The 25,263-nt window shown below is 38.5% G+C and overlaps 1 protein-coding gene across 3 annotated transcripts in view; it reads left to right on the top strand.

The window, feature by feature from the left end:
- Positions 1-1,324: 1,324 nt before the first annotated feature.
- Positions 1,325-25,263, top strand: part of SMAD1 (SMAD family member 1) — a 42,623-nt gene continuing 18,684 nt past the window's right edge. The window contains exons 1-2 of one of the 3 annotated variants that reach the window (XM_081332659.1): positions 1,325-1,588; positions 18,892-19,456. In XM_081332659.1, the coding sequence (XP_081188785.1) occupies positions 19,057-19,456 (400 nt within the window). In that variant the 5' untranslated portion in view covers positions 1,325-1,588; positions 18,892-19,056. Of the gene's footprint in view, positions 1,589-1,789; positions 2,028-18,891; positions 19,457-25,263 lie in introns of those variants that run through there. The other 2 variants (XM_081332657.1, XM_081332658.1) reach the window with 2 other exon arrangements.

Genomic DNA, 25,263 nt, shown 5'->3' with positions numbered 1-25,263 from the left:
ATGAAGAATAATAGGCCTGTACCAATAATTCAATGAGGTGTTGTGTTCATGAATGAAGGGCTTGTCTCGATTGTACCTCAAAGCTGCAAAGCAGTTATAGTTGCTGAAAGGGTCAAAGCAGTTGCTTGAGAGTTTAGTGCCAGAAGACCCTCTGGCCAGGTTAGACAATCGTGTAGAAGAAAATGCTTCTTGGAGACAGTATTTCTCTGAATGATGATTTTGGCCAATAGGATGTTATTCTCCTTGTGGTCATCCTAGAAGGATATGGTGTCCCATGAGTAAAATGCTGTGATTAAATTTTGGCCTAATCCAGTACAACTCATTTGACTTATTAGAAGCAGGTTCTGAACATTTTTCAACAGAATGGTACCCAAATACCTACACTTGTGTTCACACCTATATGTGGGATTATCTGTCTGTGACTGTGTGTTTGTGTTTGTGTGGGGGTGTGTGTGTGTCAAACGGGACAAATTGCATTTCTGGGAAAATGAGAAATCTGGCGATAGTGTTGGTCAATCTAGTCCAGGGGTCTTCAAACTTGGCCCTTTTATGACTTGTGGACTTCAACTCCCAGAATTCCTCAGCCAGCTTTGCTGGCTGAGGAATTCTGGGAGTTGAAGTCCACAAGTCATAAAAGGGCCAAGTTTGAAGACCCCTGATCTAGTCAGACTGCTGAGCTTCACAAAAACACCCGATTTTACCAGCTCGAAACCACTGCTTTTTCAGATTCAGGTCGGTGGCAGGAGGACACGTTCTGGGGATACATGTCCCAGGCTTGCCACCGAAGCCGCGCCTGAGTTACACAAAACTGGAAGCGAAATCCTAAAAAGCTGCCCGGGTCGCTGATACCCCTGGGCAAATGGCTCCGTCGAAGCTGCAATCCCGCTGCAGGCCGCCGGTCCGCTCCATGACTGCGAGTGCTCCTCCAGGCGGGCTGGGGAGCGGAGAAAGAAGAGGGAGGGAAAAGCACGAAGCTGTTTCTCCAGTCCAGCCGAACCAGCAATGCCTTCCTTGCCGACGCGGGGGCGGGCATTTGGAGAGGATCCCTAACTTGGCCTAGAGGCAGAGCGTGTGCGTGCGTGTTGTGTGTGTGTGTGTGTGTGTGTATATATATATATATATATATATATATATATATATATATATATATATATATATATATATATATATATATATATATATATATATATATATATATATATATATATATATATATATATATATTTATATATATATATATATTTATATATATATATATATATTTATATATTTATATTGTGTGTGTGTGTGTGTATGTGTGTCTTTGTGTGTCTCTGTGTGTGTATGTATGTATGTATGTTGTGTATTGGCAGTGGGGTAAGTGGAGGTTGGGTGGCTCCGACTCTCTGACGCCAGTGAGACCAGATCAATCCAGGCGCAGCGGCGGAGCGAGCGCTGGCTGCTAAGCGGCGGCTCTGGAAGCGAGAGCGGAAAAGCAGCGGCGGCAGCGGGTGGGACTTTGCCCGCCTGTCCAGCAGCTGCGACGCGCTGCCCGGCGCTTTGCATGATCTTTTCCTTATTCCCTCGCCTCGCCCCTCGCGAACAGCTGGTAAGAGGTCGGCTTTGGCTACTCTTGTCTGCCGCTCAACTCCGAGCTCGCCTTCCTTGGGGAGTCATCCTCCTACCCGCTTTTGTGTTCTTTCTCCTCCCTTTTTTTTTGGAAAAAAAAAATTCCCCCCCCTCTCTCCTCTTTCTGCCGTTTCCTCGCTGGCTTTTTAAAACAATGCGACTGCAAGAATGGAAGAGGGTGGGCAGGGTGAGGCTGAGCGGCGACGATCTTGAATCGCGCGCGTGTAAGAGAGATTAGGGCAAAGGAGAGCTTTCGTTTCTCTCATGATGGCGGCTGTGCTGATGGAGGAGCCGAAAAGAGCGAGGCGCTGCAGCGGCGGTGATTTTAACGCTCTAAAAAGTTTCCTCTCCTCTTCCTAGGGAGAGGGGGGGGGGAAAGGAGGAGGTGGAGGTATGGAGACCTTTTTGTAGCTCCAGAGGTAAAGTAGACACGCCATCCCCCTCCCCCTTCTCTGCTTTCCACTTCCTTTCTGCTGCCACTTCTCAAGTAGGGGAGAGGGAAAGCAATAGAAACCCAGAGTCTTTGCTTCCCAGTCAGGAGATCCTTGCGGGCGTCCTGGCTATTCCGAGCCAAAGTGAAGAAATTGGCCTCCAATTTGGCGTCAGTACTTGAGGAAGATGAACCACCCCAATGGAGCTGCCCTCTCTTTTACAATTCAGCATTTTTCCTTTTTTGTGTGTGTGTGTCTGATGCTTGGGGGGGGGCGCTTTCTGAGCCCGATTTCTTTCCTTTTTGAGTGGCAAGATTTCTCTGCGCAAACTTCCCTTTTTGACGTTTTATTTATTTGAGCAATCTGACCTGGTCTGATGGGGTTAGGGTTGGGGTTTTAATATGTTTTTAATACTGTTTTAAACTTGGGCTAAATATTTAATTCGTTTTTTAACTTTTGTATTTCGTTTTTTATATTTATTGCCCTGTACACCGCCCTGAGTCCTTCGGGAGAAGGGCGGTATAAAAATATAATAAATAAATTAAAATACATTATCGATGACCCAGTCGGGAATTTTTGTTTGTTTGCTCTAGTAGAAACCTTGCTTTCTCCTCCCACCCATCCTCCGGGTTTATTTGGCGAGGTTTACGGGAATTCGTAGCGGAAAGCTATGATAAATCGAGGATAGCAGTTTCTTTCTGCCCTTTGTTAATAGTGGATGAGGCTGCGTGTGTGGGCTGACTTAGAATTTCTTAATACAGGGTATGAATATGAAAAGCTGCTTTAATTTGAGGATTAGCTCTCTATGCTTAAGGATAAGACAACAGATCTTTACTGTGGCTAAATATATGTGGATACCAATTTTAATCCAGATTCATTTTCATTATACTGGGGAGCAACCTTTGCTTCCCTTAGGAAGGGAAAGTAGATATAAACTCATGGAAGAGTTCCATGGTGAAAATGGCCAGAGTCCAGTTGGGTTTAGGACAAATCACTCCTGCGTGGTAACAAAAAGAGTTGGTGTTTGAATTGTAGTGTTCTCATCAGTAGCCATAGAAAAACTCAATCCCCTTTAAGAACAACTGGCAGAGGCTTTGTTCTGTCTAACTTGCTGCCCCTTCAATTGTGTTTATTTAAGAATTGAACATGAACTGCAGCTGCAGAGGTTCCCCCTTCCAAGCACTATCCCAAAGGTGCTTTGTCAAAAGGTAACTGGACTGGAAAGTCTAGTTGCCTTTGAAAAGGTACCTTTAGGACAATCATGACCTGGATGACTGAGGATCTCCATAGACTTCCAAGTTCTAGTTGTTTAGTTGCAGCAACAATAAGACAGCATTCCTCTAGGCGGTTGCCACTTTAAACCTATGCAATTCTTATTTTTATAGGTGTGCTTTGCATCCAGAAAGGGCTGAGGATGGTACCTGCTGAGGGTTGAAGGAGGCCATTTAACATAACTATTGTGACTTCTATTTGAAAAGCTTTTGGAAATGCCTAACTCCTCTTGATAACAGGAATACTTGGTCTTTCTTTTCTCAAGGCATAACTCAGTCTTCAGGGCATGATTGCAGAAGCTAAACCTGCCTAAAAGCTTCCTAGCCACCATACCTGATAAGATCATTTTGGTTCAAGGCCAGATCGTGTTACAAGGGCACTGATTTGTCCTTGTTTTAATTCTGACCCTTTCAACCCCCCTCCACATAATCAAATACGGTTCTCAAATACAGTTCTCATCTGCAGTGTCCTTCTCTTTACTTGTGGTTTTTTTGTGTGCATATCCTTGATCAGATGACTCCACTGTTTGCAGAGGCTAAGACAATTGAGAACCTCTAAGGTTACAATTACATAAGTTCCACTGAAGGAAAGTAGAATATATATTTACTGATGTAAACATTTGTATTTTTCTGCTTTTCCCTTTTGTTAATGCATATCTGCCATTATTTGCAAAGGATGCTTTTGCTTCAAGCTAGAGTTGAATAAATCTTTTCAAACTTGCTTAAACTGGATGCTGCCTTCACACTCTCCAGTGAATATATTTGCATATGTATTTCCACAGCTAGAAATTATCTCACCCATAATTTATTTGAACTTTTCAGTAAAATCAATTGCGGGAGAACTCCCTGCAATGTCTGTAATGCTTTATACTTATACATTCCCTATTGCAGTAGTAAGGCAGAGGCAGAAAAGGGTGGCCAAGATTTTAATTTTTTTAGCATTGGTGTGAAACTGAGAAAATGCTTCCCTCTTTGTCCTTCTTATATGTGTATATGTGTGTGTTTTGCTGGAAAGTGATTTCCTAGGAAGAAACTGGTCCTTGATGTATATAAGCTGTAGAAAATAATTCTGGCAGAGATATTTACATGTAATGAAGACATGCAGGAAAATTTAATTATTGATGGCTGTACAGAAACATAGGCAATAATTACTAGCCACTTAAAATGACCTTGGTATTAGTTTTATAAAAAGCCCAGTGTTTTTCACATATACAGTATATGCTGCCAGATAAAGAAGTAGCAGGTAAAATTCTAATTCTCAAAAGAAAGGCATGAACTTTTAAACTGACAGCGATTATTTCCAAATAAGTTTCTCACTGTATTCCTGCTTAATGTGTGTAAACAGAAGGCAAGATCGGTCTAGGGAGTAGGTAAACTTGAATTAAGTTGTGCTGGTAATGCAGTGTAGCCTGTCTTGTCAAGTATAAGTGGTTTTCTTGGTGTGTAATCTTGCAGGGCTAATGGAGGCATCATCTAACTTTATAAATAATGTAAGCTGTGTATAATGTGGACTCTCTAGAGACTGCAGAGAGCATCATTACTAGCCTTTCCAACCTGCTGTAGATCTCAAATTGACTTACAGCAGTAAAACGCAAAATGATACATCAGGATGACGTGAGGGGTTCAGCTTCAGTTATCATAAATATATTAAGACATCATATTGTTACATTATCATTTATTTGTAGGCAGTATAGAGGTGAAGATTTTTAAAAATACAAAGAATATTGTTTCTTCTATAATTTTCTCTTTTGTTCCCCAAAACAGAGCAGGTAGTAAGTTATTAAACAGTAAACAAGAGAAAAAGATTGGGTATGACTAAATGCATTTCTGAAAAGTTGCTGTATCTTAATTTTCCAGTGGATTACCACATGTTCAATAGCTTTGTAGTGCTAAAAATAGAACATTGGAGAACTAGGTTTAATTCTATAGGGTTTAAGTTTAGCTTTTGGCAAGTCTCTAGCCACTGAGTTTGAACTGTATATTTGAAGAGTTGCTGTAGGGCAGGGGTGTCAAACTGCCGGCCTGTGGCCGGATGCATCACGATGAAACCGCACCCACCCCATTGCTGGCAATGGGGAAAAAGTCCCGATAGTCGCGCGATGTCACATGATGTTGCAAGTTCGACATGTCTGCTGTAGTGGGATTAAAGTATAACAAATCTGCTAATGCAGCTTTGTCCTTAGATAGATATTTTGTACTTAATTCAGATTGTGACTGCAACAGACTTCCTAGCAATTATGAAATTGTAGATCCTGCTCTAATCAAATAACACGCATGCAAAGCTAAACTCTGTGTTATTGTTTTGTGTGTGCAGTTCAGTTCGTGGCACTGATAGATTCTTGTACACAACAAACAAATCAAGGTTTCTGCTAACCAAGAAAGATTTACATCAACAATAATTACATGGGCCACTATAAATTTATTAATAAGGTTGGAAAAGAGAAAATTGAATTACCAGAAGTCCCTGGAATGTACTTTCACTTGAATTAGGAGAGTTTGTTTTTCAGTCTGGGTCATTGCAGAAAAAGATCATACTGAATGAAGGATGGAAATCTTTCTCTTAACAGATTTCTTTCTGGTAAGCACGTGATTAATCACACATCCAGATTGGTATGAGATCAAAAGGAATGAAAAGTTGTTCTGTCAGCTGCTTTAGCACATGTATAGCAGCTAAGGTTTTAGGGCAAGGCAGATGCAAGTTCAAGTCCACCCTCAATCATGGAAGCTCACTAGTGACTTTAGGTCGGTTTTCCTCTGTCTAAATCATTAATAAAACCACTGTTTATAGAGTCCTAGGAGGAAAGGCAAAATATGGGTATGTGAATACAAAATAAAATGCACATTTACTTATTTGACTATGGAATCCAAGCTATACAATCAGCATCCTATGTGTGCACACAGATGGGTGGTATATAACCAAATATTTTTGAATTCAGTGCTTTATAAGATGCCCAAAGTATATTGGGGCTCAAATTGGGGCTCTATATGATCTGCAGGTAGTCTTTGATTTACAACTCTAATGGAGCCCAGAATTTACACCGTATGTCATGACAGTCATACATTGAGGCACCATTTGACCAACCTGATTTTATGACATTTTTTGAGTCAGTCATTAAGCAAACATCACAGTCATAATATGAACCCACTGTCCTCAATGGACATTTTTTACCAGAAGCTGGAAACAAAATACTGATTTGCAACAAAAAACCCCACACACTGTAAATTGCAGTCATGTGACCACAGGATGTTACAAATAGCCAGGGCTTTTTTTCTCATAGAACGCTCAGAATGGAGTTCCGGCACCTTTTTTGGATGGTACCTTATAGGGTAGGCAAGGCAGGTTGTATGACATGTGTGAGTTCCGGCACCTTTTTCTTTTACAAAAAAAGCACTGCAAATAGCCATAAATTTAGTCTGGTTGCCAGTCATCCAAAATGCAACACATGACAGCACTGATATTGTCTATGAACAGAGGTTAGACTATAGCTACCTGTCCAGATGGAAGTTACTTTCAGCAGATTGATTTGATGATGGCAATCATAGTAACTTCTCTTCCTTTCAGATGGTTTGCTGAAAGCCCCTTTTTCTTATCCCACAGTATTCATGTTTAAGAATCTGCAGTTTGAATTGTGTTTGACTCTTTATCAACCACAGCTCTAACTTAATAAAATTCTAATTGATTTATACTTGAATATATGTGTAAAATTGCAATTCTGAAGCAGATTCTATTATTTTTAAATGGTGTATTTAGAAAATATGATTATTTTAATGCAAAAACTTCTCCAAAGCACCTCATCAAATTGGATTCCAGGATATCACATAATACATTTTTAAAAACTACATGAATAAAATGACAAGAGAATCCACCTGAGAGTTTAGGCAGTTGAAAATGCTGAGTATAGTACATGAATCAAAACTAAGGAATCCTTGAATGATAGATGTAGCTGTTCTTGAACACATTAGACCACACCTCTAGGTGTTTTTTTCTGATGTTCAGTCAGAATCCAGCTTCGTGCAACATAAAGTCCATGTCCTACCCTTTGGAGAAATAGAAAATGGGACCTGTCTTTTTCTGTGAGCCATCCTTTCAATTCTTTTTCTCAAGGATAGTCATGCCCAGCTTCTTAAATTTCTTTTCATAGGAGTTTCTAATTCCCTGTTCATATACTTGCCCTTTATTAAACGTGTTCCAATTTTTTCTTCAACTCTTGTTAGAATATTTTGCCTAGAATGTTGGGCTAAGGTCTGATCACCATCAAATGGAATGATATTATAACATTCTTTTTGTTGGGAACTACACTTCTGTTAATGCAGCCTAAATGTCCACGTGCCTTTTTTGTAGCTAAATCAGATTGCTGAGTCATGGTTGATTTATAACCAGCTATTATTAAAAAATATTGTTTTGACAATCACTATTACTAAAGCTGAACATTTGACTTTTATTTCTTAACCAAGAACATCGGGGATTTTGGGTTAAATTTCATTCTGTTATTTATACACCTTTATAAAAATTACTTTTTCTTATTTAAAAGAACGAAATTTTACAGCAGTATTGTATCTTCTGCAAATCAGATAAGCATTCCAATATCTTTACTGAAGGAGCAGTAAGATTGGAGAGTCAGAATCTATTTTCATGCAACATAAAGTCCAAGTTCTGCCCTTTGGAGAAATGAAATGTAAATGGGACCTAGCTTTTACTGTGAGCCATCCTTTTAATTCTTTTTCAGAATTTTACCTTTTCATACCTTGTCGGATACCTCAGTTTGGTTTGATGAGCCATTTTAATTTTGTTGCAGTAATAATCAAATGACAAAAAAGGAATTACAAAAGAACATATCTTTAAAAATACCCTAAAAAAATAAATTAGAGAGAAAACAAATTCACACATGGACATAATTTTTAAAAAACAGAATAGAGACATAACAGCAACTCCATTTTTAAACAACAATTTAAAATCTTGCTCATACAGAATCATATTGATAACTTTTTCCATTTCATCAATAAAAAAACAGTTTAAGAACTGAAAGTGAACACGTATTTCATCTAGGATTTTAAGCAGGTTTTTTTTTCAACAAAGCAAAACAGTAACGCTACACACCAAGATCTCTAAATCTGATGTTGTTTAAAATAAATTTTAGGTACACAATTTAACATTACACCAACTTCTTTAAATAGCTTTATGCTACACAAAATCGTATGAACAATGATTTGAGTATCAGACCAAATGAAAGTCGTGCAAGCCCAAATCATATTTGTAAAGTCCCCTTAAATAATTAATGGCTAGCATAAAAAGGAGGATACCAAATACCCAATATTCTCTATTGACTAGTACCAAACTTTGGACATTTTCACTTACTGCAATTTCTTGTTCCTTAGCCTGTTGAAATATTTATATTTAATACATTTACTTAATGGGATTCAAAACAGAATAGATTTGCTATATCTCCTATTTCTGTCCTGTTAGTTCAAAACCTGGTATCTTACTTCTGGAAAAATGCATTTTGACATTAAAAGAATGCTTTATGGAAGGATGGTGGGAACTTTATGTTGGATCAACTGGTAGATAATCTTAGTTTTAAAGATTTTTCTGTTTTAGGATAAATAATGTTTTGTCACTTGCTACGCACTGACAGTATTTACAGTTACAGCAATTATTGAAATTTTGATTTGAATCAGCAGTGTTTTCAGCCCCATAGATACCTAAGTTATTATATTAGTTTACTTCTGTGAGACCAAAAAGCCTGTAATCATTCTTTATAAATATCTATTATAAATAAATTAATATGAAGACTTTAAATACTAGATAGAATAAGGCATTGGAGAGCTGCATTTTTTCCCTAAGCAGTGGGAGAATGTTTTACCTTTAATCAGAATCTTTTTAGATCCTAGATTACAGTATATGCAGCAACAATTATTTGGACGTATTAGACACCATTATGTTTATTTAAAAAGGTATGAATAAATCACTGTTAATCAGTTCTCAAAAACAGGATTTTGATTTATTAAGGTTGCACAAATCTATTCTAAAACTTTTAAGTTCTCTTTAAAAACATTTACATTTAGAAATTTCCCAAACTTTTGAATAGAACGTGTAATTTGAGAGTTTCAAATGGCACTAATGCAACCAGGCAAACCGAGTAGGGGAAAAAAATTTTTTATTCAATATACTGCCAGTTGTATCAGCCCACACTTTTATTAGTTTGCTAACCAGAATACAAGATACTATCTTGAATAATTTATTGAATTCAAGATACAGAACACCTAGAATCCAGTAAAGAATTTATTTAGTCATAAATAAGATACAATTAGTCTGGCAAGGCCTGTTCTTCCTAAATTTATGCTGACTTTGGATAATTACCAGATAGTTTTTAAGGTATTTACTGATCCTTTTCTATGAACTGCTGTATAATTTTTTCCAAGGATTTTCTTTAATTGGCTGGTATATAGTCCTCGACTTATGACCCAGATTTGAAATCTCCTCCCAGTCACATGACTGCCTTGAGGATGCTTAGCAACTGAGTTGCAGTTATAGCTGCTTGATGTGTTCCATGGTCATTTGACTACGTTTTATGATAGTTTTGCTGAAAATTGGCATATACTTCCAGTTTTCGTCAAAACTGCCTATATGGTGAGCCATTGGTTCACTTAATGACTGCAACATTCACTTAATGACCACTGCAAAAAAGGTTGTAAAAGCAGGTCAGTCACATGATCAGCATGCTTTATGATTTGTCATGAGTTACAACCATGATAGGCAGGCTATATTTTGATCGTAACTTAAGGACTTGCAGTTCTCTGCACCAGCCTTTCCTCAAGATAGGAACATAATATGGCCTTATTGAAGTGTCTGGTATTTCTCTTGTTCTATATGATTTGTCAGAGATGTTATGTAAGAATTCAGGCAGACATTGTTTCTGCAGTATTGCTAAGTTCATCTGAATTCTGAGCAGGTGAGGATACTTTTGACATACAGTGCAACTCTTCATTCCTTTCTAGTGCTTTTTTATGTTGTACTAATAGTTTAAAATGTTTTATGCCATCAGAATGGTTCTGAAGGTGGAAACAAGACTATTTTGGAAAGATGTTCAGACTTAAGAGTAGGCAAGGCAATAAATTGTAGCATTTCACTCAAACCTGTGTTCAGCAATTTGATTACAGAAAATTTTTTATAGACATGAGGTAATTGGATAACATGCTTTATTGCAGATAAGAAGTAATAAATATGTTTATTATATCATATATCTAAATCTCCCACCTCACGTAAGCAACTCTGGGCAATTTACACACGTAGTAAATACAGCCTTTAGTTAGTAGAACACAGAAATCAAACTTTGTATGTGTCTACTCCAGGGTTTAAACTCCTGGTCCTTTCTCCTCCTTCAAGTCAATCAATTTTGGCCCCTTTTTCATCCCTGAGAATCAAAGAAATCTCAGTTTATAGTTCTGTCTGGTCTGAAAATTGGAAGTTTCTACTGCATCAACAGCCTTTGGAGAAGATATCCAAGACAGTAGGTAGCCCCCTGCCCCAATCAAGGCTTTAAAACCTGTGCCACACCCTCCTTGCAGCCACTAGTGCTGCTTCTGCCACGTGTGCCAAGCGATTCCTTCATTTTTCCTAATCAGTATTTGAAGAAAAAAGCTCGACTTTTACTAGAGGAAACAAGAAAAAATACAGAACCTAAAAGAGGGTGCAGGCTGGTGCAAAGATTTTGTGTTTGGCAAAGAAACTGCTTTTTTCTATATAATGCTCCCTCATACACTTATCCACTGGTCGCTGTGATAAACATGCAGTGAGGTTGGGCAAAGTTCTGGGGCACCTCTTCTTGATTGATTTGCATGCTGTTCTCCTTTTGATTGGTTGGACTGTTCCATGTGCCTGCCTGCAGGTAAAGCATTCCTCCCACCCCACAAATTTCATCAACTTTGTAGGAGGAAGCCTGAACTGAGGGGGTCTGTGAACTTTTGTCCACTTCTTGTTAAAACCCACAGACCTTTCTCCAGGAATACGGGCATCATGAGCTGAAGTACATGTGCTTCTCCTCTCAGAAGCCCACATTCCTCCCCTTCCAGTTCTATCATCACCCCAAACGACACCTCCCATATGGATTCCCCTTTCGCCCTGGGAAATGCCAATGAACAGTTCTCCGTGTCCTCACTCCACATATCCCAGGGCTATACCCTTGTCTAGCATCTAAGTCCTGGGCCACCAGCAGGAGGAAAAGGTTAGCCATGGGCAGTGGAGGAGGCACCAGTGCAGGGGGCAGCAGGAGTATGTGACAAAGTGCAGGGCACCCAAAAGGGCAGAATAGGGGAGAAGATAGGTAGGACTGGGGGCTGAGCAAAGGCAAGTGCAGTGGGGCCGGAAAAGCATAAGATGCTTCCCTGCATCTGGCATTACTGGAACTTCCATTGCTGAACAGTATGTTTCATGGAATAACTGTAACGCTTAGCAACAACTTCTGGTCCCAGTTGTGGTTGTAAGTTGAGGACTAATTGTAATATACTTTTGCACGATATTAAAAAAACACATCCCATTTACACTGAAAAACTTAATTAACCAATGTAAAATGTAAGTATAAGTACTACTACTATTTGAAAATTCACAAAATGTTGAAAATATGAAGCCATTTTTTAAACCTCTGTAACTTACGCTATCAAATTACTTTCCTATTACAAGGAATTATTTTTGAAGCATGTATAATTTCTAAGTAGAACTTGAGAGACTCTAGTCTAAACTGTGTAATATGGTATCCAATTTTATGCATTTAGTTGTACTTACCCATTCTTGAAGCTACAGAAATTCAAGAGATTTGGGAGATTTAGATATATGGGCTCGGTGGGTTGTTGTGTTTTAGATATCTCTTCCAGTGTCCTGGTTGTCCAAGTTTGATTTCTTTTGGCTTCTCTCCTTTTTATTGTGGGTAGACCTTTCTGTTGCTGTTGATGTGCTTTTAATGCCTGGTAGGCAGGTGGTAATTCTATGTGGCGATTAATTGTAAATTTATCTGAGAACCAGGCTTCCTTAAGTAATCTGCCTCCTTTGGAGGTGTCTTGGGCAATGGTCTGTGCCCCTGCAAAGTGGAAGGAGTGGTTATTATCGATCATGTGTGTCCATATTTGTGAATATTGTTCATGTCTTTTGATGGCAAGCTTATGTTCATGGATTCTTGTCTTTACCGTAGTTATTTGGATCCTTCTCCGATGTAGCTACATTGGCAGTCATTGCATCTCACCCTATAGATTACTGATGATTTTTCTTTTTCAGATAGTTGTTCTTTTGGGCGCATCAACTTGGTACGGAGTGTCTGGTTTGGCCGGTGTGCCACATTAATGTTGTGTGGTGCCAATATTCTTGCCGTTGCCTCTGAAACTCCATTTATGTATGGAATTGTCATCCAAGTTGTATTTGCCAAGCCATTTTGTGTCAAACGTGGTTCTTGGTGCCTACTGTAACGCCCAATAAAATATGTTGGGTAGCCGTTACGTCTGCATACCCGATATAGATGATCACATTCCTTGTCCTTGGCTCTTTTCGTGTTACAGTGTGTGTCTAAATGTTTGAATAATGTTCAGATGCAGGAGATCTTGTGGGATGTATGGAGATTACTTTTATAATTTAGCATCCTATCTGTGTGTGTCCCTTTTCTGTAAACAGATGTGTTGAGGGTGCCGTTTGTTTGATTGACACATCGAGTAAAGCTACGAGCAGCATATAAATAAACCAAAAACATTTGGGTGGCTAGTCCAGGGATCAAATAAAGATCAATGGATAAGCATTGAAAGAAAGACATACGTGCAAGTGAATCGGGGCGGGGAGCTGTTTGCAGAACAGGAAGGGAGTCATTTGGAGGGAAACCCAGGCATAGCACAGAATAGCCGATCACAAGCAAGGAGGGTAGAGAAGGAGGACACAGAGTACAAAATACCGACAGCTATGACATTGGAATAGGAACAACAAAAGAAAACAAGATCAGTCAAATCAAAACAGATAGGGAGGAGAACGATAAAAAAAGGGGGGGACAGTAAGACCGGATTGCAAGGGAAGCGATGCGAGACAGTCAGAACAATCACGATTGGCTAGAGAAGGTCCATCACGTGGCCAATGAGCAGAGCGCGGAACCAAACAGGCTTACCAATGGTCGTTCCAACCATCAATGTTTTCTCTGATGATGCTGACAGAGGACCAGCGAAAGCTTAGATTAGGTAGATATGCTTTAAACAGTTACTTTTTATTGCTTATTATGATCTTTTAGCAATAAACAACTGTTTTTTATCCATCCCATTGTTCGAAGATTTTATACTTTAATTAAATATGCTTGGGATTCGTATTTTTAAAATTTTATATATATATATATATATATATATATATATATATATATATATATACACACATTTGTTTTCTGAGGTTTTCGCGGGTGTTCGTATGTGGATCTTTGGTTATGTGGGACGCGGTGGCTCAGTGGGTTAAGACGCTGAGCTTGTCGATCAGAAGGTCGGCAGTTTGGCGGGTTGAATCCCGACTGCCGTGTAACAAGAGTGAGCGCCTGTTACTCATCCCAGCTTCTGCCAACCTAGCAGTTCGAAAGCACGTAAAAATTCAAGTAGAAAAATAGGGACCACTTCGGTGGGAAGGTAACAGTGTTCCGTGCACCTTTGGTGTCTAGTCATGCCGGCCACATGACCACAGAGACGTCCTCGGACAAGCACTGGCTCTTCGGCTTTGAAACGGAGATGAGCACTGGCCCCTAGAGTCGGAAACGACTAGCACGCATGTACAGGGGAACCTTTACCATATGTATGTATGTATGTATGTATGTATGTATAAACACTATTACAATGCTTACATTGGGAGCATGACTGAATTTTCTGTTCAGAGATACAACAGTTTTACATGCATGAGAACAAATAGGGGAAAACAGGCATTTACTGTCAGCCATGTTTTGCTTACAATTTAACACCTGCTCATACTGGCATTCCATGAGGAAACCGTGAGCATGTCTAATTCTGTCAGTATTCCAAACAGTTTGAAGATATGCAATGCAAATTTGATTAGAGACGAATGCACAAGTTATAGCTTGTTTCATTTTTCACTAAAAAGAAATCTTAGGCTTTCCAACTGAAAGAGAAAAAAACCAGGATTTTTTCCAGCATATTTTAGTATCCTTGTACTTAGGCTCAAATGAAGGAGTTAATGTAATTTGGAGTAGGACGCTTGAAGAGTATACTGTAGTGATAATTCTGCAAATTTGGGAAACAGAAAATGTTCTGATTTGGAGATTGCTTAATCAGATTATTCCTACAATGTTTTCTCTTTCAAGTCATAAACAATTGCAGCTTGATAAAATTAATGCTTAATGGTATATTAAAATTAGATACAGTCAGAGTCCAAGTGTACAGTTTATTTTCAAATAATATTAAGTGCTTGTATTGATATATATAATAGAATCTGAATCAATGGGATGTTTTTTGGCTTATCAAACGTTGGTTTGAAAGAGTTTACAGCAGTGAACTGTAAACTAGAGTTTATAAATTGTAAGACTCTGTTAATGGAGGTTTACCATAGGATAGAATTAGCTTATCTGGTCATATTTCCTAGCTGGTCTGCCTGGTAATCCTGGAATCTGAAAGTACAATTCTCCTCCCATCTCCTTTACAGTCTGAGAAACTAGCGAAGATCTCTTCTTGAGCCTCTTGCTGTGTCCACTATCCAGCTGCGAGCTATTCTCTCTCTTATCTGACCATATCCTAGGCAGCGTCTCTGCACTTGTCTCCCAAGATCATTTCCAAATACCATTACAGAAGTTCACTAGTGTCAACTGTCTGCCTCTTTTTCGTTGTTCCCTCTCCCTTTTCACCTGTGTGTGAGGCTCCACCTTACTCTTCAAATCATAAAAGGAAATGTCTTTGGAATGGATAAAGAAATAAAATTCCCTGCCCTTCCTAAAGAAGATATTTAACAATTGGACAGAGTAGCATGAGACCATGTGTTGGTTTGTAAAAGGATATGGCTTGTAAAGATGTTTCCTTTGAATCCTGGATGAATATGGATGTATTTCCGTTGCAGAAGATTCTGATGAAATTATGCAATTACAGCTGACCGGGCAGATCTAAATATAGATGGAAATGTCTGTTCTTTTGCCTGTGTGTTTCTAATACACCTACACAGATTATGAGAAAACTGCTATTTAAAATAAGCAGATGTTTGTAATTGTTGCTGTTCAAAATGGGAAGGGATCTCTGAAAAAGCAAAGGCTCAGACTGTTTTGGCACTCCTTTTTGAAAATATTTGCTTTTGTACCATATTCTAAATTTGTAAAACTGTAAATTTCATTGTAAATTGTAAATATTCTGAAAATATTTGCTATTGTGTCATATCTATACATTAAAGGAATGAATTATTAAGAATGGAAATGATAACTAGTTATGCTAAGGCAATAATTCCAAATTTGGTACCTTGAAATCTATAGGAATTACAACTTCCATGCTAGACAGGAATTCTGGAAAGTGTAGCCGGGGCCCATAATACACAACTGGTTGATAAAGTTTGCCTTGGCACCATCTGCTCAAATGCTTGTGTGAGAAACTGGTCTTCATAACTGCATCTGCCAAAACCATTATTTCTAGGTGCATTTGTAGCAGTTCTAGACCAAGTATTATTCATTTTTTAAAAATTCCAATAATTGTAACATAGAAATTCTTACTGTCCAATTCTTAGCACTTAAGATACCAGTGCTTTTGATTGTGACATGCTTGATTGCCTCTGCTAAACTCTAGGACCATGGTGGTGAACCTGTGGCACGCCTGCCACAGGTGGCACGCAGAGCCCTGTCTGTGGGCACGTGCCCCATTGCCCCAGTCCTAGCCTTCAGCTGGCTTTTATAAAACTTTTTTTGCTTTAGGCCTCCGCTGCCGTGTGCAAAAAAAAAGTTTCAATCAATTTCAACTTCTTGCAGGAAAAAAAAAGATCTCGCAAAGTTGGAATTGATTGAACTTTTTAGTCCCACCCAGTCTGCTGTTACCACCACAGCCATGCCCACCCAATGGGCCATGCCCACCCAATTGGCCACAACCACCCAATGGGCTACACCCACCCAATGGGCCATGCCCACCCAGCACCCAACGATACATAACTGGGTTTTGGGTTGCATTTGGGCACTCGGTCTCTAAAAGGTTCGCCATCACTGCTCTTGGATAACACTTGGCAGCTCTTTTTAGATATCCCATTATCCTTCCCTGGCATGGCCAAAGGATAAGGATTTCTTAAATACATTTTTGTAGCAAACTAGATCTTTCTCCCAATCCAATTACTTTTGATATATGCCGCTAGTCTTCTTAGTCTGGGGGCCTAATTTAATTGAAGGAATTCCTTCATGAATGCTATCCTTACAAACTGGGGATTGCCTACTCCTTCCTAACAAGTTAGACTGGGTTTTCTTCACTTACATATATACTTTAAAATTGACATTTCTCCTTTCCTTCCTGCAAGTTAACAACTGCAGTAAACAACAAATGCTGAAACAAACTCTTCAAAATGTTTTGCTTTCCACAAGTCATTTATAGACACGTTTTGATCTCAATAGGATTCATTTGGCTGATTGCCCCTTTTGACACTACCCTAATACAAAATGATTTAGATTACCCTAAGAACTTTTCTAAGTATCAATGTCAGGATATCTGAATCTGTAGTTTCCTGCTTTTTTCTGTTCTTTGAAGACTGAAACGTCAGTCATCTGGCATTTCAGTGGTTCACCGGGTTTTCTTAAAGATAATATATGTGTTCAGCCAAAACATTTGTTAATGCCTTCAGTACTCAAGGATGCATTTGGCTCCAGAGATTTAGACTTCTTGAGAATAAATATTTTCTTATTATGTTGCTGCTAATTTATACTGCTTTTCCCTAATGAACATAGATTTTTCTAACTCAAGTAGACCGAATCTCAACACTTCCTGATAAGCATTCAGTCTACTGGATTGCTTTTTTTTTTCTTAAAAAAGTCATTGTTACCTTAGATCAGACATGTCAAACTCGTGACGTCACATGACGTCACACAACATATCGGGATGGTTTTGCCATTGCCGGCAATGGGGTGGGCGCGGTTTCCACATGACACACCGGCCCGTGGGCCGGCAGTTTGACACCCCTGTTATACTAGATTGGGGGCTTTTTGTTTGTTTATTTGTATCCCACCTTTATTATTTTTATAAATAACTCAAGGCAATGATTATATCCAACACACCTTCCTCCTCCTGTTTTCTCCACAACAGCTACCCTGTGAGGTGCGTTCAGTTGAGAAAGAGTGACTGGCCCAAGGTTACCTAACTGGCTTTCACGGCTAAGGCAGGACTAGAACTCACAGTGCTTGGCCTTCTAGTCTGGTGCCTTAAATTTATTGGGCAAGCACTCTGAGCAATGATAATTGTGTTAGAACTCATTAAAATTAAATATCGAAATCAGTCAATTGTTTATATATTTCTTATTCTTATACTACTAAAAGTCTTGTGTTTGTTTGTAATTTTCAATTGGTCAAAATTAGTAGATATAGGGAGAGGGAGAAGGAGTGGAGATATAAGAAGAGAGGAGTAAAGATATAGGAAGGAAGGAAGGAAGGAGTGGAGGGAAGGGAGGAAGGAAGCAGGGAGGGAGAAAAAGAAGGAAAAGGAAGAAGGAGGGAGAGAAGGAAGAAATAAATAAAAGGATATTTCCAATGCTCCCACAAGGACACTCAATGACGGTAGAAGCCAGGCAGAATTCAGAAGTCTCTCCAACTGATGTTTTGGCTGCTTATAATCATTCTGTTTCTCTGTTTAAGTAAGAAAATATTTCTGAAACAGTACCTAAATGGGTCACAGGTTGTCTAGTATCCCAGTATATACAAAGACTGCATTTCTGAGAAAAGCGGTATGAATTTTGTTTTAAATGCTGCAGAAGCATTTTAATCAGACATCCTTGTTAAGCAATTTTTTTCCTTTTGGTGTGTGTGTGTGTGTGTGTGTGTGTGTGTGAGAGAGAGAGAGAGAGAGAGAGAGAGAGAGAGAGAGTATAATAATTCTTGGTTAGTTGGATGTTTAAAACCTGTTGACTGGTTCATAACAAGCAACACTAAATATAATAAAATTAATTTGTCATAATTATGAGTGGCAGTTTTATAAACCTGTATGACTAAACTAAAGAGTTAACAGTTGTTCAGACTGTTATAATTGACTATAAACTCTGAACAAATTCAGGTGTGGGATATCGACCATCAGTATTCTGAATTGCTAGCAAACTGTTCACATATTAACTGCTGATTGACTTCAGAGATTGATAGAAATCACATTATGCACTTTTCATTCTTTCAGTTATCGAAACTAAAATACTATGTTGAAAGAGGTTTGTATATTACATGAGGAGTAAAAAAACTGGCTTTATTTCATAATATAAAAGAACTAATATATGATAACCCTTTACTCAGTAATAATGAAAAATGTCCTATTAGAGTCTGGATTTTGCCAATGAAGTAGAAAAGGTATGCTATCGATATTGGTAAAATTATATTGTTTTAACCGAACTTTTTTTTCCCTTCCAATGTTATGTTCTGTAGGTACCTGGTTAAGACGTGGAACTCCAAAGACATCTATCAGACTGGAATGTTGGGTTCATTTTGCAAGAATTTGGAATTGGGAGAAATCATCTGAATTTGTTCTGGATAGTTGTTGGAAGGAGATATAGAAATTGTGCTCTGATACTTTCCTTCTAACTAATCACTATGAATGTGACAAGTTTGTTCTCCTTTACAAGCCCAGCTGTTAAAAGACTGCTGGGGTGGAAGCAAGGGGATGAAGAGGAAAAATGGGCAGAGAAAGCTGTTGATGCCTTAGTTAAAAAACTTAAGAAGAAAAAAGGAGCAATGGAAGAGTTGGAAAAAGCATTAAGTTGTCCTGGTCAGCCAAGCAACTGTGTTACAATTCCTCGTTCCTTAGATGGCAGACTTCAGGTTTCTCATCGCAAGGGGCTTCCCCATGTAATTTATTGTCGTGTATGGCGCTGGCCCGATCTTCAGAGCCATCATGAACTTAAACCATTGGAATGCTGTGAGTTTCCCTTTGGTTCAAAACAGAAGGAAGTCTGCATCAATCCCTATCATTACAAACGAGTGGAAAGCCCAGGTAGGAAATTTCATTATATGTTCATTTCCCCTTCTTTCCCCATCTACAATTATTTTTAACAATAGCACTAAGTGGGATTGATTCAGTGGGCGAGAGGGGAGATTTTACTTTTTCCCATTCTAACATTACTGAACTGTAATAAAGTAACAATATGTTATATTTATATTTGTTAAAGTACTCAGGCAGACTCTTAACATGACTGGAGTTGATACCATGAAAGCAATAATCTTTTGCTCAAAACACTTTGACTTCCTGAGCTTGGTTGTTATCATGCAGATATTTCGTTACCCAAACCAAGTAACATCTGTGCCAAGTAGGGAATGGGGTTTGCTCTCATGTTATATTCTAGTCTAGTGGCTTGCCCTGTCAGTGTTAGTGAGAGTAGCCTTGGTATGTCTTGATTTGGAAGTTTACTGTTAGCTTCTTTGCAGTTCCTTTCAATCCTTTTCTCTCAGTACTTTGACTTCCTTTAAAACTTCCCTTGTCTCGTGAGAGAGGAAATAGAAATATGAAAGCACCCAGTGTATGATTTTCATCAGTGCCTTTTGCTGATTTTGAAGTGAACTTGCTTAGGTGAGATAGTGCCTTGAGCAGTGACTTCTAAATTAGATTTGGGTGCATCTGCTGTACTTCATTTGGGAAAAGACTTCTCTAGGTTTACAGCAAAGGCTGTATATGACATACTTAGTGAGTTCTTGTTTGAATATAGTTTTGGTTTATAAAAAGTTGTATCCAGTAAATTAATGAGCAGAACTTAGTTACATGATGTTTGAAGATTTGTGACAAGTTGGCAAACAACACATATAAACTGTTTTCTTTATAATCAGATTTAAAGAACTGTATTATAGGTCACACAGTAAGGAAATTGCTTGAATTGTTGAAGCATTGTTATTAACTGTATTTCTGAAACCAAGAGGAGAGACTGCTAGTCTTTGAAAGCAGTCAGCAGTCTGGTAAGTCAGCTAGAAATTGAAACAGCTAGAATCAGGCGAAAAGCTAATGGGAATTCAAAGCTTGGAGAGGCCACTCTTTGTCAGACTACTTCCTGATAGACTGCTGCATATGTGTGGTTATAGAAGGAAGAAGAAATGGTGGAGGAAACTTGCCATCAGTTGGCAAACACTCCTGCACAATTGTCGGAAAGAAAGGCCTTGCACAGGCATTTCTGTAACAGCCAACTATAATTTACTATATGAAACTATTTTTGTGCTTTGTATACAAAAGTATGATAGCTTAAAGATGACGCCAAATCTATCTGGCACATTAAATGTGGCTTTTGTATCTGAAGTAAGCATAACTTGTTTAAATAGCTCCACTAAAAGAAATAGGGAAAACTAAGTTTAAATTATTTAATGAGAATATCATAGCTCACTCCACACTATTAAAGTTTATTCTAATTTTAATGTTTTTGTTTTGCAAGATCTTTAGGAAGCCATTCTATACATAATACTTTATATGGTTCACAAAGCAGAATACATTTTTCAATTATTCAGGTACTTACATTCTTCCCATGTCATATATCATACACTACACTTTTAAGTAGATGGGTAATACCTTATATAACTCCTGAAATAATACTATATTTTTAGCATTTTAGGCTAATGGTACAATGGATAAATTTAGGTTTGTCCTGCCTGCATTTCTTTTCTTCTTTTAAAATAGCTTTATTAAGATTATAAAAAAGAAAGAGAAAAGTAAGAGAAATTAATATTTAGAATACAGAAAAATAGTAGTAAAGAAAAAACAAAGTAGTAAAGAAAAAACAAAAGTACAGAAAAAGGAAAGAAAATTTAAAGAAATGAGTTGTGATTTTCTTTTATAGGAATTATAACTGTACATTAACCTTTTACTCTATGTTCATGCCACAACTTTCATTTTTTTCTCTAATCAATATTTTATAAACTATAAATCTATATTATCTATAAAAAATTGTCCTATTTGCAGTGTATGTTTCGCAACAAGCTTGCACAATTAAAGCATTACAAACTAGCTGACAAGATTCTGTGGGCTGAAGAAATATATCCTGATTCACTCCTCATTGTGTTAGGAGATTTCAACAGTGCTAACTTAAGCCAAGAGCTACCAAAATACTTTGAGCATGTCAACTGTCTCTCTAGAGGCAAGAATACTTTAGACCACTGCTACACAACACTAAAAGATGCCTATCAGTCTTTACCACAAGCAGCTGTGGGACACTCTGATCATAGTATGATTCACCTTGTACCTGTTTATAGACAAAGACTTAAAACCATCAAACCAACAATTAAATCAGTGAAGTCTTGAACTGAGGAGGCAAAGCTAAACTTCAGGCTTGCTTTGACAGCACTGATTGGAAAGTTTTTGAAGATACCTCTGCAGTCTTGGATAAACTCACAGATAGAACATCATATATTAGTTTTTTGTGAAGACCTATGTGTGCCAACCAGAAACTTATGAATATACAGTAAAAACAAGCCTTGGTTCACAGCTAAACTCCAGCAGCTACGTCATGCCAAGGAGGAAGCCTACAAGAAAAAAGATAGAATGCTGTACAATCAGACTAGAAATGTACCGTATTTTCCGGCGTATAAGACGACTGGGCGTATAAGACGACCCCCTACATTTCCTGTTAAATTATAGGGTTTGGGCTATACTCGCCGTATAAGACTACCCCTCTTCCAACACACACCAAATAAAAATTAAAAAAACATCAGATTTGATTTTAATATGGTAATTTTAATTCAAATGCTTATGACATGCAGGTACTTAGTAGGAAAACTGTCACTTATAAACATAAGGCTGTTTGTCATCAAACATGTAAACATAAAACAGTGCAAGTGGATTAAACTTTAATAATAATAATAATAATAATAATAATAATAATAATAATAATAATAATAAGAAGAAGAAGAAGAAGAAGAAGAAGAAGTAGGAAGGGACCTTGGAGGTCATCTAGTCCAAGCCCCTGCTAAGGCAGGAAACCCTATACCATTTCAGACAAATGGCTGTCCAGACTCTTCTTAAAAACTTCCAGTGTTGGAGCATTCACCACTTCTGGAGGCAGGTTGTTCCACTGGTTAATTGTTCTAACTGTCAGGAAGTTTCTCCTTAGTTCTAGGTTGCTTCTCTCCTTGACTAGTTTCCATCCATTGCTTCTTGTCCTGCTTTCAGGTGCTTTGGAGAATAGCTTGGCTCCCTCTTCTTTGTGGCAGCCCCTGAGATATTGGATCACTGCTATCATGTCACCCCTCACCCTTCTCTTCGTTAAACTACACATACCCAATTCCAGCAACCATTCCCTATTTTCTTAATTCACTTTTTCACTTTTCCTAATTCACTCTAAAGCTTTCCCTGCGCAGAGCCTTAAGTAACACCAGCTGCCTGCAATTAGTGCAGGTTCGCATCCCACCAGGCTCAAGGTTGACTCAGCCTTCCATCCTTCCGAGGTAGGTAAAATGAGGACCCAGATTGTTGGGGGCAATAAGCTGACTTTGTAATAATGCTGCTTGGGGGGTGGTGAAAGCCCTAATAAGCAGGCATATACATAGAATGAAGGCTATTGCTAAGCACATTGATTTGTGCTTTAAATTGTAAGCTGCCCTGAGTCTTCAGAGAAGGGAGGGATATAAATGGGATTTAAAAAAAAAGACCAAATGGGAGATCCGCTCCAGGTTTTCCAGCCCGCCCGCCCAGTTCCTGAGTCAAATGTGTCCTTAGAGCTAAGCAGCTGCTCTGGCTGCAGCATTCCCCACCTGCCTTTCAAGTTGGGATAAATTACAGCTGCTCTTCAACTTTAGAAGGAAAGACGCCCAGACCCAAGCCTGTAAAAAATCACAGACTGCAGCTTCTTCTCCAATTGGTCTAAATGGAAGATCCGCTCCAGGTTTTCCAGCCAGCTCTGTCCCTAAAGTTTCAGCACCCGGCGTATAAGACCCCTGACTTTTGAGAAGATTTTCATGGGTTAAAAAGTCGTCTTATACGACGGAAAATACGGTATTAAGAAGGGAGATCAGAGCAACAAAAAGAAACTACTCTGAAAAGCTAAGGAATTAGTTGTTAACAAAGGAGCCAGCAAATATGTAGAAAATTCTAAAAAACATCACTGGTTACAGCAAACATCCTCTCCATGCTGAAGAAATCAACAACTAGCAGATGACCTGAATGTGTTTTACTGTAGGTATGAGAGGAAACCACTGTCATCTATCTCCACCATCCCCATCTTAGATATACCAACAACAGCCAAACCTCCTACAACTGACTTTATCCCCTTGGGTCCCCCACTTCTGATGATCTCAGAAAATGATGTGCAAGGTCTATTTCACAGACAAAAGCTTGGAAAAGCACCAGGCCCATACAAGATAACTCCTTCTTGCTTGAAAGTTTGTGCTGACCAATTGGCCCCCATCCTCACCCAAATCTTTAATAAATCATTAAAGATGTGCTGTTCCTTCTTGTTTCAAATGGTTTTCTATCATCCCAGTGTCAAAGAAACCATCAAGGAACTGAATGACTACAGACCAGTTGGTCTGACATCCATAGTTATGAAAACCTTTGAAAGGCTAGTGCTGGCCCATATGAAAACTATTACGCATCCGCTGTTAGACCCCTTGCAATTTGCCTACCGAGCAAATAGATCAGCAGATGATGCTGTTAATATGGCTCTGCACTAAAACCTACAACATCTTGAATCTCCAAAGACCTATTCAAGGATCTTTTTGTAAACTTCAGCTCGGCATTCAATACCATCATTCCAGATAGCCTTCTCACTAAACTAAATCAGCTGGCTGTGCCTGACCACACCTGTAAGTGGATCATAAGCTTTCTAACAGACAGGAAGCAACAAGTGAAGCTAGGCAAAATCACATCAGATACCTGTACAATTAGCACAGCCCCCCCCCCCCCAGGGCTGTGTGCTCTCTCCACTTCTTTCTATATACCAATGACTGCATCTCAAAAGATCCCTCTGTTAAAGTACTGAGGTTTGCAGATTATACAACAGTGATTCGAGACAATGACGAATCTGCATACAGATGGGAGGTTGAACAATTAGCCTTGTGGTACGGCCGGAACAATCTTGAACTGAACACACTCAAAACTGTAGAAGTGACAGATTTTAGGAGAAACCGTACTATCTTACCACCTTTTACAATACTAGACAACATAGTATCAACAGTAGAGACCTTCAAGTTTCTAGGTTCTATAATATCTCAAGATTTAAAATGGACACCTAACATCAAAAGTGTCATCAAAAAAGCACAACAAAGAATGTTCTTCCTGTGCCAACTCGTAAAGCTCAGACTACCCAGGGAGTTGCTGATACAGTTCTACAAAGGAATTATTGAGTCTGTTATTTGCACCTCTATAACTGTCTGGTTTGGAACTGCAACCAAACAAGACAGACATAGATTTCAACGAATAGTTAGAACTGCAGAAAAAACAATTGTACTAGCCTGCCTTCCACTGAGGACCTGTATACTGCATCCCCCCAAAATAAGACCTAATGCCTCTTTCGGAGGCAAAAATAATATTAGACCAGATCTTACTTTTGGGGAAACACATAGTTGGAGACCTACTCAAATTCTTTTATTTAATTAAAACACTTAGAGCCTGGTACAGATGCATTTTCTTCAAACAATCATACAGTTTGTAGTGTACATAGATTTGCAAAACAATGGGATAAAAGCATATTCCTGAACTTTGTTTTATTTATTATTTATTTATTTATTTTAATTACATTTATATCCCGCCCTTCTCCGAAGACTCAGGGCGGCTTACAAGCTTAGCAGTAGCCTTCATTCTATGATAATGTGTGTTTTTTGCATATCATG

Source organism: Vipera berus (assembly GCF_964194415.1).
Source record: "Vipera berus genome assembly, chromosome: 7".
NCBI classification, from domain to species: Eukaryota; Metazoa; Chordata; class Lepidosauria; order Squamata; family Viperidae; genus Vipera; species Vipera berus.
This window is presented reverse-complemented; position numbering and strand designations above follow the sequence as displayed.